This window comes from Triturus cristatus, chromosome 8 (assembly GCF_964204655.1).
Source record: "Triturus cristatus chromosome 8, aTriCri1.1, whole genome shotgun sequence".
Classification (NCBI taxonomy): Eukaryota; Metazoa; Chordata; class Amphibia; order Caudata; family Salamandridae; genus Triturus; species Triturus cristatus.
In genome coordinates this window covers 1,648,803,485-1,648,818,954 of record NC_140591.1, presented here as the reverse complement: position 1 = coordinate 1,648,818,954, position 15,470 = coordinate 1,648,803,485, and the positions used below count along the sequence as shown (strand labels likewise).

Sequence of the window (15,470 nt, the reverse complement as noted above, 5' to 3'; positions counted from 1 at the left end):
AGAGGCAGTGTGGCATGGGAGTCTTTCAATATCCCATTTGGGGAATCTAAAACTGCTGCAAAACTAGTGAAATGCACAATGTGCGACAGGACCCTCTCTAGAGGACTGAACAAAAAATATTCATGTGGGACAACGTCCCTGTTATATCATCTTAAAACCTATCATAGAAAATGTCTCCAACTGTCGATCAAGCAGAGGGAAGCTGGAGGACCATCTACTTCAGTGGTAACATCAACAATTCTTGGTCAGAAAGTTCCTCCTGAGGTGCAGACTACTGCAACAGATATGGCTCCAGTGTTGTCAAGAATGGCCACGTACTGCATGGACTGTAGTGTCGTTGTAAGTGCTGCTGAGCAGTGTCTTACAGCTATTCACAATGCTACAAAGAAATCATACATATTTTATTTCCCCTTTTATATTTTTGGGAAATTTTTCAGTGCGTGTTTTTTTTTATCCCTCCTGTTCCAGTTGCCATTTTTGTTATCATAAAAAAGAAGAAAAACATTGTAAGACTTTATAAAAGCACAAAAAAAAATCGAAAACAAAAAACAAGGTTCTTGTTGGAACCGCATTTTATAATTTAAAGAAGATAAAGTATGTATATAAGTTGGAATGAGTGTACGACTGGTGTGTGGATAATTGAATGAGTGACTAACTGGTATATGGATGGGACAATGAGTGTGGCAGTGGTGCCTGAGTGAATCTATGAGTGCATACGTAGTGCCTGAGTGATTTGATGAGTGCAAGGGTAGTGCCTGGGTGATTGCGTGAGTGCATGGGTGGTGCATGGGTGAATGCATGAGTGCATCGATGGTGCCTATGTGATTGGGTGAGTGCATGGATACACCTGGGTGAGCATATCAATGCATGGGCAGTGCCTGGGTGAATGGATGAGTGTATGGGTAGTGCCTGGGTGATTTTGAAAAGTGCATGGGTAGTGACTGGGAGATTGGATGAGTGCATGGTTAGTGTGTGACTGATTGGATCAGTACACGGGTAGTGCCTGGCTCATTGGATTAGTGCCTAAGTGAATGGATGAGTACATGGGTAGGGCCTGAGTGAATGGATGAATGCAAGGGTAGTGCCTGTGTGACTGGGTGTGTGACTAGATAGTGCCTGGGTGAATCGATGAGTGCATGGTAGTGCCTGTGTAATTAAATGAGTGCGTGGGTAGTGCCTGGGTGACTGGATGAGTGCATGGGTAGTGCCTCAGTGAATGGATGAATGTGAAGATAGTTACTGGGTGATTGGATAAGTGCATGGGTGTTTTGGATGAGTGCACATGTGGTGCCTAGGTGATTCCTTGACTGCATAGATAGTGGATGGTTGAATGAATGAGTGCATGGGTAGTGGCTGTGTGATTGAATTAGTACATGGGTAGTGCTTGGGTGATTGAATTAGTGCAAGGGCAGTGCCTGAGTGATTGAATGAGTGCATGGGTACTGTCTGGGTGACTGGTTGAGTGCATAGGTAGTGCCTGGGTGAATGGATGATTGCAGGGTTAGTGCTGGGATGTGTGCATGGATAGTGCCTGGGTGAATGGATGAGTGTATGGCTAGTGCCTGAGTGAATGGATGAGTGTAAGGGTAGTGTGTGAGTAAAGGGATGAGTGCAAATATAGTGCCTGAGTGATTGGATGAGTGCATGGGTAGTACAGGGGTGATTGGATGAGTGCATGAGTAGTGTCTGGATGATTGGATGAGTGCATTGGTAGTTCTTAGGTAGTTGGATAAATAAATGGGTTGTGCCTGAATGAATAGATCAGTGCATGGGTACTGCCTGAGTGAATGGATAAGTGTAAGTGTAGTGCCTCATTGATTGGATTAATGCATAGGTAGTGCCCAAGTGAATGGTTGAGTGCAAGGCTAGTGTCTGGGTGATTGGATGAATGCATGGTTACTGCCGGAATGAATAGATGAGTGCTAGGGCAGTGCCTGGGTGATTGGATGTATGCATGGGTAGTGCCTGGGCGAATTGATGAGTGCATGGGTAGTGCCTGGGGATTGGATGAGCGCATTGGGTAGTGCCTCAGTGAATGGATGAGTGTAAGGATAGTACCTGGGTGATTGAATGAGCGCATGGGTAGTGTCGGGGTGATTGGATGAGTGCATGGATGGTGCCTGTGTGATTGGGTTACTGCATGGGTAGTGCCTGAGTGAATGGATGATTGCATGGGTACTGCCTGAGTGAATAGGTGAGTGCAAGGGTAGTGCCTCAGGCATTGGATGAGTACATTGGTAGTGTCTGAGTGAATGGATGAGTGCACGAGTAGTGCCTGAGTAAATGGATGAGTGCAAGGGTTGTGCTTCAGTGATTGGATGAGTTCCATGGGTACTGCCTGATTTAACGGCTGAGTACTAGGGTATGGCCTGGGTGATTGTAAATGGCCATGGGTAGTGCCTGGGTGAATGTATGAGTGCATGGGTAGTGGCTGAGGGAATGGATGAGTGCAAGTGTAGTGCCTCAGTGAATGGACATGTGCATGGGTAGTGACTGGGTGATTGGATGAGTGCATGGGCAGTTCGTGGGTGATTCAATGAATGCATGCTTTACTTACCTGTTATGCAAAAACAACAGTTGATGGACAGAATACACAACAATGTCATACATTCACCCCAGTACAGAGATCTGGGCTTAAATCCATCGTTTTTTTGCTCACCATGCCATTCCAGTTTGAACCCAGGCATATATAAATCAGTCTTGACCCTGTGCCTCATGGGAACAGTCCAGCCCAAACTGCCAAGCCAGGTCCTTCTTGGACTGGAACCAAGCATCCTAGGACTGGTTTCGGGGTTTCACCCCTCTTCTGCCAGGATAGCTTGATTCCAGTGGCATGGAGAGCACGGGACAAACGTCTGAGCATACCCATCCCACTCGGGGTGACAAATGTAAAAACAACAGTTGATGGACAGAATGCAGAACAATGTCATACATTCTCCCCAGTACAGAGATCTGGGCTTAAATCCATCGTTTTTTTGCTCACCATGCCATTCCAGTTTGAACCCAGGCATATGTAAATCAGTCTTGACCCTGTGCCTCATGGGAACAGTCCAGCCCGAACTGCCAAGTCAGGTTCTCCTTGGACTGGAACCAAGCATCCTAGGACCGGTTTCGGGGTTTCACCCCTCTTCAGCCAGGATAGCTTGATTCCAGTGGCATGGAGAGCACGGGACAATGCAAATTGTGTGTCTTTTGCTTACTTACCTGTTATTGGCATGACTTTGAGTGCCCCCCCACCTCGGCTCCATTGGTTAACATTGGGTACCCCACTCCGAATCTGAGCTCTGCACCTGGCCACCCTAGTGTTGCTGGTGGTGCAGTATTGGTGCTCACTTTAATCTTGCCCTTTGTTGACCTTTGCCACCTAAGAGTGATTTTACTTTGCGTATCAGGAATTGAGGACAGTACAGAATAGATATTGTTCATGCTTCAGTTTAGAAATATTAATTTTGTTTCAGATTACAGATGCTGATCTTTCATTTGATTACATTTACACTTACAGTAAATTAGAGACCTTGATCTTGCTCCATATTAGAAGTAACAATCTTGCTTCAGATTAGACATTGACATCTTCATTTAGAATAGAGATCTTTGGTTTGCTTCAGATTAGAGACACATCTGCTAAATGCTCCTGACATGAGGAGTTAGACCTCCACACCACCAGATCATGCATGCCCAGAAGCTGAAGCCAAAGTGAGTGGCCCCATTGGGAAGGTGTCAGGGTCTGCAAGAACACTGCAAGCCCATGATACTTCACCTAAATATTACACTGCTGAAAGCGGCAGATTAAATCAGTGGGTGAAACTATGGCCAAAAAAGAGGAATTATTGGGTGAATCGGACCTGGAATTGCCAATGCACCAGGTAATTCTTCACTTCTCAAAATTTGCATGGTTTAGCCTGTACTTTCAGTTAATTTTGCACCCACTGAGTTAGCAGGGCCTCTGGTATTGTTCATTATGATAGTGCAGAATAAATGTGTTATGAGGCTTTAAATGGTCTATTAGCTTACAATCCACTGGTTGCCTGTCGCAGATTTGACAATAGGTCTAGGAAGACAGACTTTAGTGGTTTATAATGTTGTCAAGTGTTATAAATATGGATTGAAAAGTCCAGACAAGTGGCTCGATCTTTGAGAATGGGACTAATTTATTTGTTGTGTGCAGCCTTAGCCTTGCACAAATGAATATGCACATGCAAGGGCCAGTACTGTGTTGTCCCTGCTGTCTTGTAAGAGATGCATTAAATCAGTGTTACATAAAAAACACAGAGCCCAATTGTTTCCAAAAGACAACCCTCCAATGGGGAAGGAAACAATAGGTTTTCTTATAAAAACCTCACCCACCAGGGTTACCCTTTGGTGGCATGCTTCATCATCAGGTCCATCAATGGGGAAGGAAACAATAGGTTTTCTCATATATGCCTCACCCACCAGGGTTACCCTTTGGTGGCGTGCTTCATCATCAGTTCCATCTGCTCTGCCGTGGAACGGGCACGCTGAGAACTTCGAAATGCGTGGCAGCACTTTAAGTGTATCAAAATGCTGGTAGGAAAAGCATTCTTTATTCTGACCTCGTGTCGGTATTGGTTAAAAACAAGGGGAAACATTGAAAGGAAAGGATTTATTGTGCCTGCCTTTCTAAAAACTTTGGAGTGAGTGTGATTACAAGTTTCCCCCATAACCAGAGGACCCATGATGTGGGAATTTCACATCTTTTATAGTTACAGGCAATAATCACCAAGTAAGTGCAGTATAAACAAAAATATTACAATTTGGCAAGCCGTGTGAGTGTGATTAGCATTACAGGAGTGGTAGGAGGGAGTTAATTTTTCAGTGGGGCTGATAAAAAAAAAAGCGTTTGGGGCATGGCTTGAAAGGCGGTCACATTTTAGACTTTCCTTTCAATTTTGCCCTTTTCTTTAGACCAATACCGACTAGAGGTCAGAATAAATGGTGGTTTACCTACTAGGCAGGTATTTTAATCTCACTTTTAAGTGCAGCAACGTATCCTGTAGGTCACAGCATGCCCTATTCCGCAGCGGAACAGGATGAACCCGATGATGAAGCATGCCACCAAGGGGTAACCCTGCTGGGTGACTTTTAAAAGGAAACCTATTGTTTTCTTTCCTCTTGGAGGGTTGTCTTTTTGGAAACATTTGGGCTCTCTGTTTTTAATTCACACTATGGTAGGAGGACGAGCCTTGTTGATCCTCTTTATCCCTCCCTGTTTTGGGAGAAGTTAATACATTGTTGTACAACTCTGATTGGTCTAGTTACTTAAATCCCTCTGGTTGGTGCTGGTAAAGGGCTCCCTTGGTATCCACTAAGGTGTTCTCTCATTCTTCAGCTGTCTGGAAAGAGGACTCCCGGTTGCAAAGCAGATTCTAGTCCTTGTCATGCCGCTGAAGTCACCAATCAGCCTGGGATGTATTTGTGCCAGTAACATTTAAACAGCATGGGGGGATTATCACCATTTGTAGGTCGTGCAGCATATCTCAGACGTGCAGCAAGATATCCAATACTTTTACCAATGCTTGTTCGGGTGGGATTCAGGTCAACGCGTTTCATGTTTGACTTGTTTGGTGAAGCAGGAAATGACTTTGGGGGCATCATTTGAGATCGTTTGGTCATGTATTTACTGTGCTTGCAGCCTAGTCTCATTTTACCGCTGTGATTCTGCAGCACAATTCCTGCTGGTAATAATTTATTAGTGTTTCATAGAAATATAGTCTCCATGTGTGGTGGACTCGCTTTGACCGCTAACATCTTTCCTTCTGATGCTTTTTTCCGTAGTACGTGCGCGCCTCCGACAGCACCCCTCCCGGAGTTCTATACAAAATGATGAGGACTCAGTGGAAGCTCGAGGTGCCCAACCTGGTGATCTCCATTGCAGGAGGAGCCGAGAACTTCTACATGCATCCCCGGCTGAAGAACCTCTTCAGCCAGGGGCTCGTCAAAGCAGCTCGGAGCACAGGTGAGGAGGGGCATCTGGACACGCATCAGAAATAAGCCTGGAGACCCTGGGTTCAGTCCATCCCTTGAGATGGATCCATACAAAGGTGTATTAGTATCCCTACCCTCTCCTGGCTCTTCATTCGCTTTACAGTTGGCAGACACCTATTAGCTTCCTAAGTGGGCAGAGAGCTGGTGCATGGCAAGCATGGGTGCATTATAACAACGTTCCTTTACTTCGAAATGTTTTTGTTTTTTGTTTTCATTATTGTGTGTTTTAAGCGATACATTGAGCCTTACATCCTAAACACCTGACAGACTGGTAAATTCGCATGAAAGACCTGGTTAGTCACCTTGCCAGTCTAGGTGGCTGAAGAGAAACTCTCCTTCCAGCTGTGGCTCCTTCTCCACCTGTGATATTGGTTTCTTTTGGTAGTTTCCAATTCTAAAGTGGGTCATAAGTATATTCATAAACATCACTGCTCTCTCAAAAGGTCTTGCAGAAGGATGCTGAGTTACACAATCTCGCCTAAAGAGTCCTATTGACTGTTATCCCCACCTAGTATCCAAAGAGGGGTACCACAGGTGGCTCGCCACATAGATTCACGTGGCAGCCATCTTCTATAAGCAATGGAGAAACATTCATTTTACCACCAATCCAATGCTGCAGTGGTAATTTATTGACTGACACTCCTTCGTCACTTTACCTCTAACTCCAGGATGCAAGATTCCTTGTCTCTTCTTTCATCGCCACTAGCTGACTCCTCGGGTTCTTACACACACCTCTGAGGCTTACCTTTGAACATTTTTCAATTTAGGAGCCTGGATCTTCACTCGTGGCTGCCATGCCGGTGTGGCGAAGCTTGTTGGAGAAGCAATGCGCGACTTCAGCAGGAGCGGCAGAGGATACCATGAAATTGTCACCATTGGCATCGCCCCCTGGGGCACCGTCCACAACAGACATATGCTGATCAGGAAAGAGGTGAGAGAAAGTGATACAGGAAATAATGTTCTCCCCAATTCAAAATCACTACAGTAGTCTCTCCCTGCAAGACAACAGGGCCAATCAGGCCTGAGATAATTTCATTTAAAACTCAAAGCTTTAAGCTGAACGTTTGATCACTCTTTCATTTACGCATAGTTGATGCGATTGACACTTAGGTTCATTGAAGTCATCCTGTCACCTCTGCAGCACAATATCCTCGCCTCCACGCGGCCCCATGTGCGCTGCGGATCACGGTCTGTTGACAAAAGCGACCACGTAAGGCTATAAAACACCATCTTGGAGCTCCCTATCTAATGGGCAAAAAAACAGGCAAAGGACCGTGAAGTATAAAACAGTGTGTATACATATATATATATATATAATATATTTAATGTTTATTGAGTCCAACGTTCATCCACCGGGCATCTTGGCGCTGTAGGATTGTCAGTGTACGCAGAAGGTCTTACCTGCATTAAAGGGTATGGGTAGAAAGACTGTAGTATGTCTCTTTTATTTGGGGAAGAGCCACGTTTTCAGGCTTTTTCTGAAACTCAACAGATTTGAAATTCGCCTCAGAGAATTTGGGATTGTATTCCAAATGTGTGCTGCTTTCACTTGAAAGGACCTCCCTCCTAATCTTAACTGTTTAAATCTAGGTACGCAGACCAGGTTTGCCGAGGACATTGTTAGGGCTCCTGGAGGGTTATGGTAGCAACATTTTCCTTGCAGGAGCCGAGGTCCAGTTCCATGGAGTGCTTTATGGATTAGACACATGGTCTTACAGATACATCCCTCCTTAACCAGTAACCAGTGCAGGTCTGTCGGGTTTCATTTGCCGAATCGCATCTGGTTTTGTTCAGTGCTAGTTTGGCAGCGAACAATTGTATCCTGTAGAGTCTTTTGAACAGGGAGTCTGGTCCTCCAATCAAGAGTTACATAATCTAGTCTGCTCAAGGCTGTGCAGGATCACTGACAAAATATCGACCCTCAAAATATCCCCTTACTAAGCTATCGTGACAAAAATATCGAAGTCAAAAATATCATCATCCTATATATATATATAATGGTAAGTACAAAAGTATTGGAAAAACATATTGATCTCATTAATATAGTTCCATTAAATATCGATTTTTAAATATATACAAAATAAGATATTAAATATTAAATATAATAAATAGTAACATTAATTTGAAAACTAAAATAGATTTAATATATATTTTATAAAATATAACAAATAAACGTAATTTTGAAAACAGTAAACACAAATATATATTAATATATATTAACATATACCTATGTAAAAAACAATTATACAAATAAATATAATTTATATTATCTTTCCAAATAATAATATTAATAATACAATATTAATTAAAATATTGCAATTTAAGTAAACAAAAAACATAATCATAACAATTATTACGTTTTAAAATAAATCATAACATAACATTCAGGGGCCTATTACGATCCCAGTCGGAAAGACTGATCTTCGGTTTCAATTCCAACCAGCTGATTACAATACAATCGGTCGGAAATGAAACCACACAGTCATTCCGGCTGTATTCCGACGGGCGGCCCGTATTCCAAAAGCAGAAAGCGATTTTGAGAGCCCGTACCAGGGCCCCCTTCTGTTTGCAGCCTCTGGTTGGAGGCCAAGAGGGAACCTATGGTGCCCCATTGTTGACCTCTGCACTTTGTGGCAGGCACCTTATCGTGCCTGCCACGGGGTGTCGGGTTTAACATAATCTCCCATTTCTCTATGGGAGCTTTTGTTACTGCTGGTTTACGGCAGTAAAACAAGCTCCCATAGACAAATGGGATTATAAGACCGTACCATGTATGGTCGCATTATAATAGTGGTGTCTGGACCGCCGACCGCAGGTCAGTCGATTCCGAAACCGCACCGGTGTCAGTGGACTCAAGTCGGCCCAAAATCGTAATCGAGCCCAAAATACATATACTATTCCCACTACAATTTATACAAAACTACGCAAACTGTTATACTAAATGTATATAAATAAATAAGGAAATATAAAAATTACTACTCCCAACACAAAAATAATGAAACTGGGTAGAACTTACAATTCTCCCTCCAGTAAATGCAACATTAGTGAAAAGGTTGGATTGTGGATAGGTAGTATTTTCTATACCCATTCCAGCAAGTACAACAGTAAACAAACTGTTGGAGTGCGGAGGGGTAAAATTTGCTATTCACACTTCAGTAAATAAAACAGTAGGGAAAGTGTTGGATAGCGAAGGGCAACATTTACTACTCCCGCTCCACTGAATATAACTGTAGGGAAAGTGTTGGATTCCAGAGGGGTACATTTACTATTCCCACTCCAGTCAGTACAAAAGTAGGAAAAGTGTCGAATATCGTAAGGGTACATTTTCTTATTCCCACTCCATTCAGTACAACAGTAGGGAAAGTGTTGGATAGCGGTCAGGGAAAATGTACTATTCCCACTACAGTCAGTAAAACAGTGAAAATTTTGGTTTGCGGAAGGGTAAAATTTACTATCTCCCACTCTAGTCAATGCAACAGTAGGGAAAATGTTGGATAGCGGTGGGGTAAAATGTAGTATTTCCACTCCAGTCAATACAGCAGGAGCGAAAGTACTGGGTAGTAGAGGGGTAAACTTTTTATTCCCACTCCACTCAGTGCAACAGTAGAGAATGTGTTGGATAGCGAAGGGGTAACAGTTACTATTCCCACTCTAATCAGTGCAACAGTAGGGAAAGTGTAGGATAGCAGATGGTTAAAATGTACTACTCCCACTGCAGTCAGTAAAACAGTAGGGAAAGTGTTGGATAGCGGAGTGGTACAATTTACTATTCCCACTCCAGTCAATACAACAGTAGGAAAAGTGTTGGAAAGTGAAGGGGTTACATTTTCTAATCCAACTGCAGTCAGTTCAACAGTAGGAAAAGCTTTGGGTTGCGGAGGGGGAGAATTTACTATTCCCTCTCCGATGACTGCAACAGTAAGGGCAGTGTTGGATTGCGGAGGGGTAAAATGTAGTATTCGCACTCCAGTCAGTACAACAGTAGGGAAAGTGTTGGATAGCGGAGGGGTAAAGTGTTTTATTTCCACTCCAGTCACTGCATCAGTAGGGAATGTGTTGAATTGTGAAAGGGTGACATTTACTATTCACACTGCAATCAGTGCAGCAATAGTGAAAGTATTGTATAGCAGAGGGGTGAAATGTACTATTCCCATTCTAGTCAGTGCATCAGTAGGGAAAGTGTTTCATAGCAGAGGGGCAAAATGAACTTTTCCACTACAGTCAGTACAACAGTAGGGAAAGTGTTGGATAGCGGAGGGGTAAAATTTACTATTCCTACTCCAATAAGTGAAACAGTAGAGAAAATGTTGGACTGCGGAGGGGTTCAAATTTCTATTCCCACACCAGATAATAACGCAGTAGGGAAAGTGTTGGATTGCAGAGGAGTAAAATGTACTAGTCTCACTTCAATGAGTGAAACAGTAGGGAAACTGCTGGATTGCGGACGGGTAACATTTACTATTCCCACTCCATTCAGTACAACAGTAGGGAAAGTGTTGGATAGCAGAGGGGTAAAATGTAGTATTCCCACTCTAGTCAATACAACAGTAGGGAAAGTGTTGCATAGCAGAGGGGTAACATGTTCTATTCCCACTCCAATCAATGCAACAGCAGGAAAAGTGTTGGATAGTGGAGGGGTAAAATGTATTGTTCCCACTGCAATCAGTATAACATTAGGGAAAGTGTTGGATAGCGGAGGGCTAAAGAATGTTATTCCAATTCCAGTCAGTGTAACAGTAGGGAATTTGTTGGATTGTGAAAGGGTAAAATGTATTATTCCCACTCAAATCAGTGCAACAGTAAGGAAAGTGTAGGATAGCATAAGGTTAACATTTACTATTCCCACTCTAGTCAGTGCAACAGTAAGGAATGTTTAGGATAGTGGAAGGGTAAAATGTACTATTCCCTCTACAGTCGGAACAACAGTAGAGAAAGTGTTGGCTAGCGGAGTGGTAAACTTTACTATACTCACTCCAGTCAGTACAAGAGTAGGGAAAGTGTTGAATAGCGGAGGGGTTACATTTTGTTTTACCCTGCAGTCAGTGCAACAGTAGGAAAAGGTTTGGGTTGCGGAGCGGAAAAAATTATTATTCCCTCACCCAAGACTGCAACAGTAAGGAAAGTGTTGTATTGCAGAGGGGTAAAATGTAGTATTCCCATTCCAGTCAATACAACAGTAGGGAAAGTGTTGGGTAGCAGAGGGATAAAGTTTTCTATTCCCACTCCAGTCAGTACAACAGTAGGGAAAGTGTTGGATAGCTGAGGAGTAAAATTTACTATTCCCACTCCAGTCAGTACAACAGTAGGGAAAGTGTTGGATATGGTAATGGTAACTTTTCTTATTCCCACTCCATTCAGTACAACAGTAGGGACAGTGTTGGATAGCTGTCAGGTAAAATGTACTATTCCCACTCGTCAGTAAAACAGTAGAGAAAGTTTTGGTTTGCGGAAGGGTAAAATTTACTATCTCCCACTCTAGTCAATGCAACAGTAGGGAAAATCTTGGATAGCGGTGGGGTAAAATGTAGTATTGCCACTCCAGTCAATACAACAGGAGCGAAAGTATTGGATAGTGGAGGGGTAAACTTTTTATTCCTACTCCAGTCAGTGAAACAGTAGAGAATGTGTTGGATAGCGAAGGGGTAACATTTACTATTCCCACTCTAATCAGTGCAACAGTAGGGAAAGTGTAGGATAGCAGATGGTTAAGATTTACTATTCCCACTGCAGTCAGTACAACAGTAGGGAAAGTGTTGGATAGCGGAGTGGTACAATTTACTATTCCCACTCCAGTCAATACAACAGTACGAAAAGTGTTGGAAAGTGAAGGGGTTACATTTTCTAATCCCACTGCAGTCAGTACAACAGTAGGAAAAGCTTTGGGTTGCGGAGGGGGAGAATTTACTGTTCCCTCTCCGATGACTGCAACAGTAAGGGCAGTGTTGGTTTGCGGAGGGGTAAAATGTAGTATTCCCACTCCAGTCAGTGCCCCTTTGGGCTTCTTTTTCATACCAAGATTTATCTATATTCTGTAAAGCAGCAGCAGTTTCTCTGTACCCACATATAATCGTTTTGCTGCTCTTGAAGAGGTGAACTGACTGTCTCATGAATATGTAACCAGGCCCCTAGATGATGCACCCACAGGAAGTAGAGGCCCCATTGAGCCAACACGCTCCATCAGCAACAAGTTATATTTATGAATTGTGATTTGTCGGAGAATGATCTTCAATGCAATTATGTGTATATATAATTTCTTGTAAGAGATTATTTTGCTAAAAGTGTAATCTTTTAGCAAAAACCCAAATTGCCCTTCTAATTCTTTATATGTATTTATGGGGAAACTTTATTACCTTGCACCATCTAATGTTGGGGACCAGGACCTGGACATTGCTACTCATCCATCCTCCTGTGAGCGGCCAGCGTTGTTGCCTATTGTCAAGGATCCTGATCATCCTACTGTCTAAGGGGCAGGACATCTCTGCCCAACTGCTGGAGAAGGCTCGAGAGCTCAAGCCACAAACCTTGCACTGTGGATTTGTCCCCTGATTTGAGTGTTCTCTTATGAAATATTGCGGGCATCCATAATAAACTGACAGTACCGGGGTATCCCTAATATCTAACCAGCACATTGCATGCCTCCAGGAAACCTGCTCAGTGTCCAGTACAGGTTAATGGTTTTGTATCTGTGTTCTCGCCTGCATCTCCCTCTCCTGCAGGTCATCATAGCGGCGTCCTCCTAACTGCTATAAGTAGCGCCTTGACAGCCAAGGTGGTGAAGACCTGGGTGGATTCGCCTCTACTTTAAATAATTAGCTTGACCCTGATTGGGGCACCCTTAGTGATACCTATAAACCTTTATCACAATAACTTCGCCTGTGGTTATGTACAAATTGTCGATTTACTTCCTTGCACCGTAGCTATGGTTTTCTCAGGCTTGAAGGAGGATTATGTAATCGTATTGAAGGGGAGATTTTAATCTCAGACTCTGCCCTATTGATGATGTCTGCGGCTTAGTAGATCTTGATTTCCCCGACCTCTCGCATTTTATTCAGAATCCTCGTGCTTACATTGTAAATAGGCTTCTGAAGGTTCATCACCTTATTCTTCGCAGTGATGTAGTAGCAAGTGAAATCCTATGCCAGGCAACAAACACTGGCAGAGGCAAGGGATACAGGGGTCCAAGATATGGGCCAGCAAGGTTTGCAGATTTCAGATTCCAGACAATGCCTTAAGCCGTCACAAACCACTGATTTTAAGTTCAGGGTTGCCCCGGATATCTGTAGATAAGATGCATGCCCCAACAAGTACACCAGGAATTGGAGATACAATGTGAATAGAGGGATGTTGAGCATAAAGATTTTCTGGCACCGTTGGTGGTGAACTGCAGAGATCAGGTTGAGGTTTGTTTCAGGGAGAAACCCGACCCTGGGCGAGCTCGGGAGCCTTCTCTGCCGCATCTAACCACACCTACGCGCCCTCACTCACAGAGGCCTAACAAATGGTTCGATAAGACTTGTCCATCGCATCCTCCTACATGCACTGTACATCTTCTCCATGAGACATCAGGAAATGCAGGGTTCTCTGCAAAGAAGCCATGAAGTCAGGCAAAGAAGAAATCAGAGGGGAGGCATGGGAACAGCTGGCCAGTGCTTCAGACAGGAATAACGAGACCCAATTCTGGAAGATAGAGCGTCTTTATTCTCAAGCTGCCCCAGTACTGGTACAGATGTACCCATACCTGAGCATGACTGGTTCAAGCATTTTACCAATTTATATAACTCTGATGAACCGGCACCCGCTAAATGTAGCCCTAATATACATCTATATGTATCTATATAGACCCAGCCAGCCCGAATAGTAGGGAGGAGCTAACAGTCTCTTGGGGATGTTATTAAGGCAGTAAAGAGAAGCCCAAGTCTCAAAGCTCTGGGCCAGATTGGGCTCCTTTTTAAAGATAACCTGGGATTCTGTGCCCTAAATCATGCTGCATGTCCTAAGGAGTTGAATTAGTGCTGTGCCTCCCGAATCCTGGTCTGGGGTGACTATTGTTCCGGTCTTCAAAAAGGGGGACAGAAGTGACCCTCACTGTAATCGGCCAGTATCGCTAATTGATGCTACAGTGAAACTATTTGGGAGAGTCTTGTTAGACCAAATAGAAAAGGGATTCTAACACCTGCACAGTATGGTTTTAGACAGGGGCTTAGGGACAACAGACCAGTGTTCAAACCTACTGCCAATACTGAGTAAATAGATGCTCACCAAAGGGGGCTGCCTCTTTTTGGCATTTATGGATCTAAGTGCAGCCTATGTTATTAAGAAAGGATGTTAGTCCCACATTTTTTCACCTCCTCTCCCAGCTGCGGGCAGATGTTGAAGGCTGGATCAGGTTTGGGCCAAATGGGGAAAGCCTCCCTCATATTAAAATTGGAAAAGTGGTCAGGCAAGGTTGTTCCTGGCCCCCTCCATTTTTAGTTTTTGTATTAATGGGCTAGAGGACTGTCTGATCCTGGGATGGGGTCACTCCTGTGACCCGCACCTATGCATGCTGATGATTGTGTGCCTATATCCCGAATGGGGAGTGGTCTCCAGAAACGTCTGGAGAGCTTCGTGGAGTTTATGTCCGATTTAGGACTCCGCACGAATAAAACTCAATCTTATGCCATGCTTTGCGGACAGCCACGCAGCAGGCTAACCCGCTCCCACATCAGTGACACTGCACTTAAATGTGGTCCAGCATTCACATACCTGGGGGTCTCATTTGACAACAGGAGAACTTGGAAGCATTTGAAAAGTGTAAGGGTAACGCAGTTTGAGCAAGCAGTAGGGTCCCTATTGGAATTTCCTCCAAGCTGAGGTTTATGCTCTTAGATGCGGCGGTTACCATATATAAAGCCGGACCTGTAGCTATTGCCACCTCTGGTGCTGGGGTATGAGAGCCTAGACTTCTGTCCCTCCCTTGTAGCATTCCCTCTATCATAAGGCATGAGGATTTAGGACTACAGTATTTGGGAGATGTAGTAAGGATGACACCTATTATGCTCTGGCTGTCAGTTTGGTATAGGGCAGAAGCAGCACTAGCACACAGTGATTATCGACTGTTTAAATCTATCAGGGGCCCATAAGATCAAATGGATTATGTATGTAAAAAATGAGCTCCGAGAAATAGGCAGGATATGGTTATTCACAGAACCAACGTGTATCGACCATCAGACCAGACCACTGGTAAAAAGGGAACCTTTACACCAGATAGCTGAACAGAGGAATGGGATGGTGGTGGCATATTTTCCCCTAATGTACTGCACCTCATATTGAGCCATATCCGCTGAGGATGCCTCACCATCAGAGATTCTTTTTTTATTAAGGTTCCGACGTGGTCTGGCCCATTTTCTGGTGTCCTACCCCTCAAAAGTATTCACTGCCAAAGATCTGCTAACATGCCCATGTAATTCAATCAAGCCTCAATCTCA

General features: G+C 43.8%; 1 protein-coding gene across 1 annotated transcript in view; it reads left to right on the top strand.

Annotated features, from left to right (window-relative positions):
• The window catches only part of LOC146808487 (transient receptor potential cation channel subfamily M member 2-like), a 1,974,138-nt gene that overhangs the window by 207,040 nt on the left and 1,751,628 nt on the right, over positions 1 to 15,470 (top strand). Inside the window, exons 6-7 of the mRNA XM_085623577.1 lie at positions 5,794 to 5,974; positions 6,771 to 6,934. Of these exons, the coding sequence (XP_085479703.1) occupies positions 5,794 to 5,974; positions 6,771 to 6,934 (345 nt within the window). The remainder of the gene's footprint in view (positions 1 to 5,793; positions 5,975 to 6,770; positions 6,935 to 15,470) is intronic.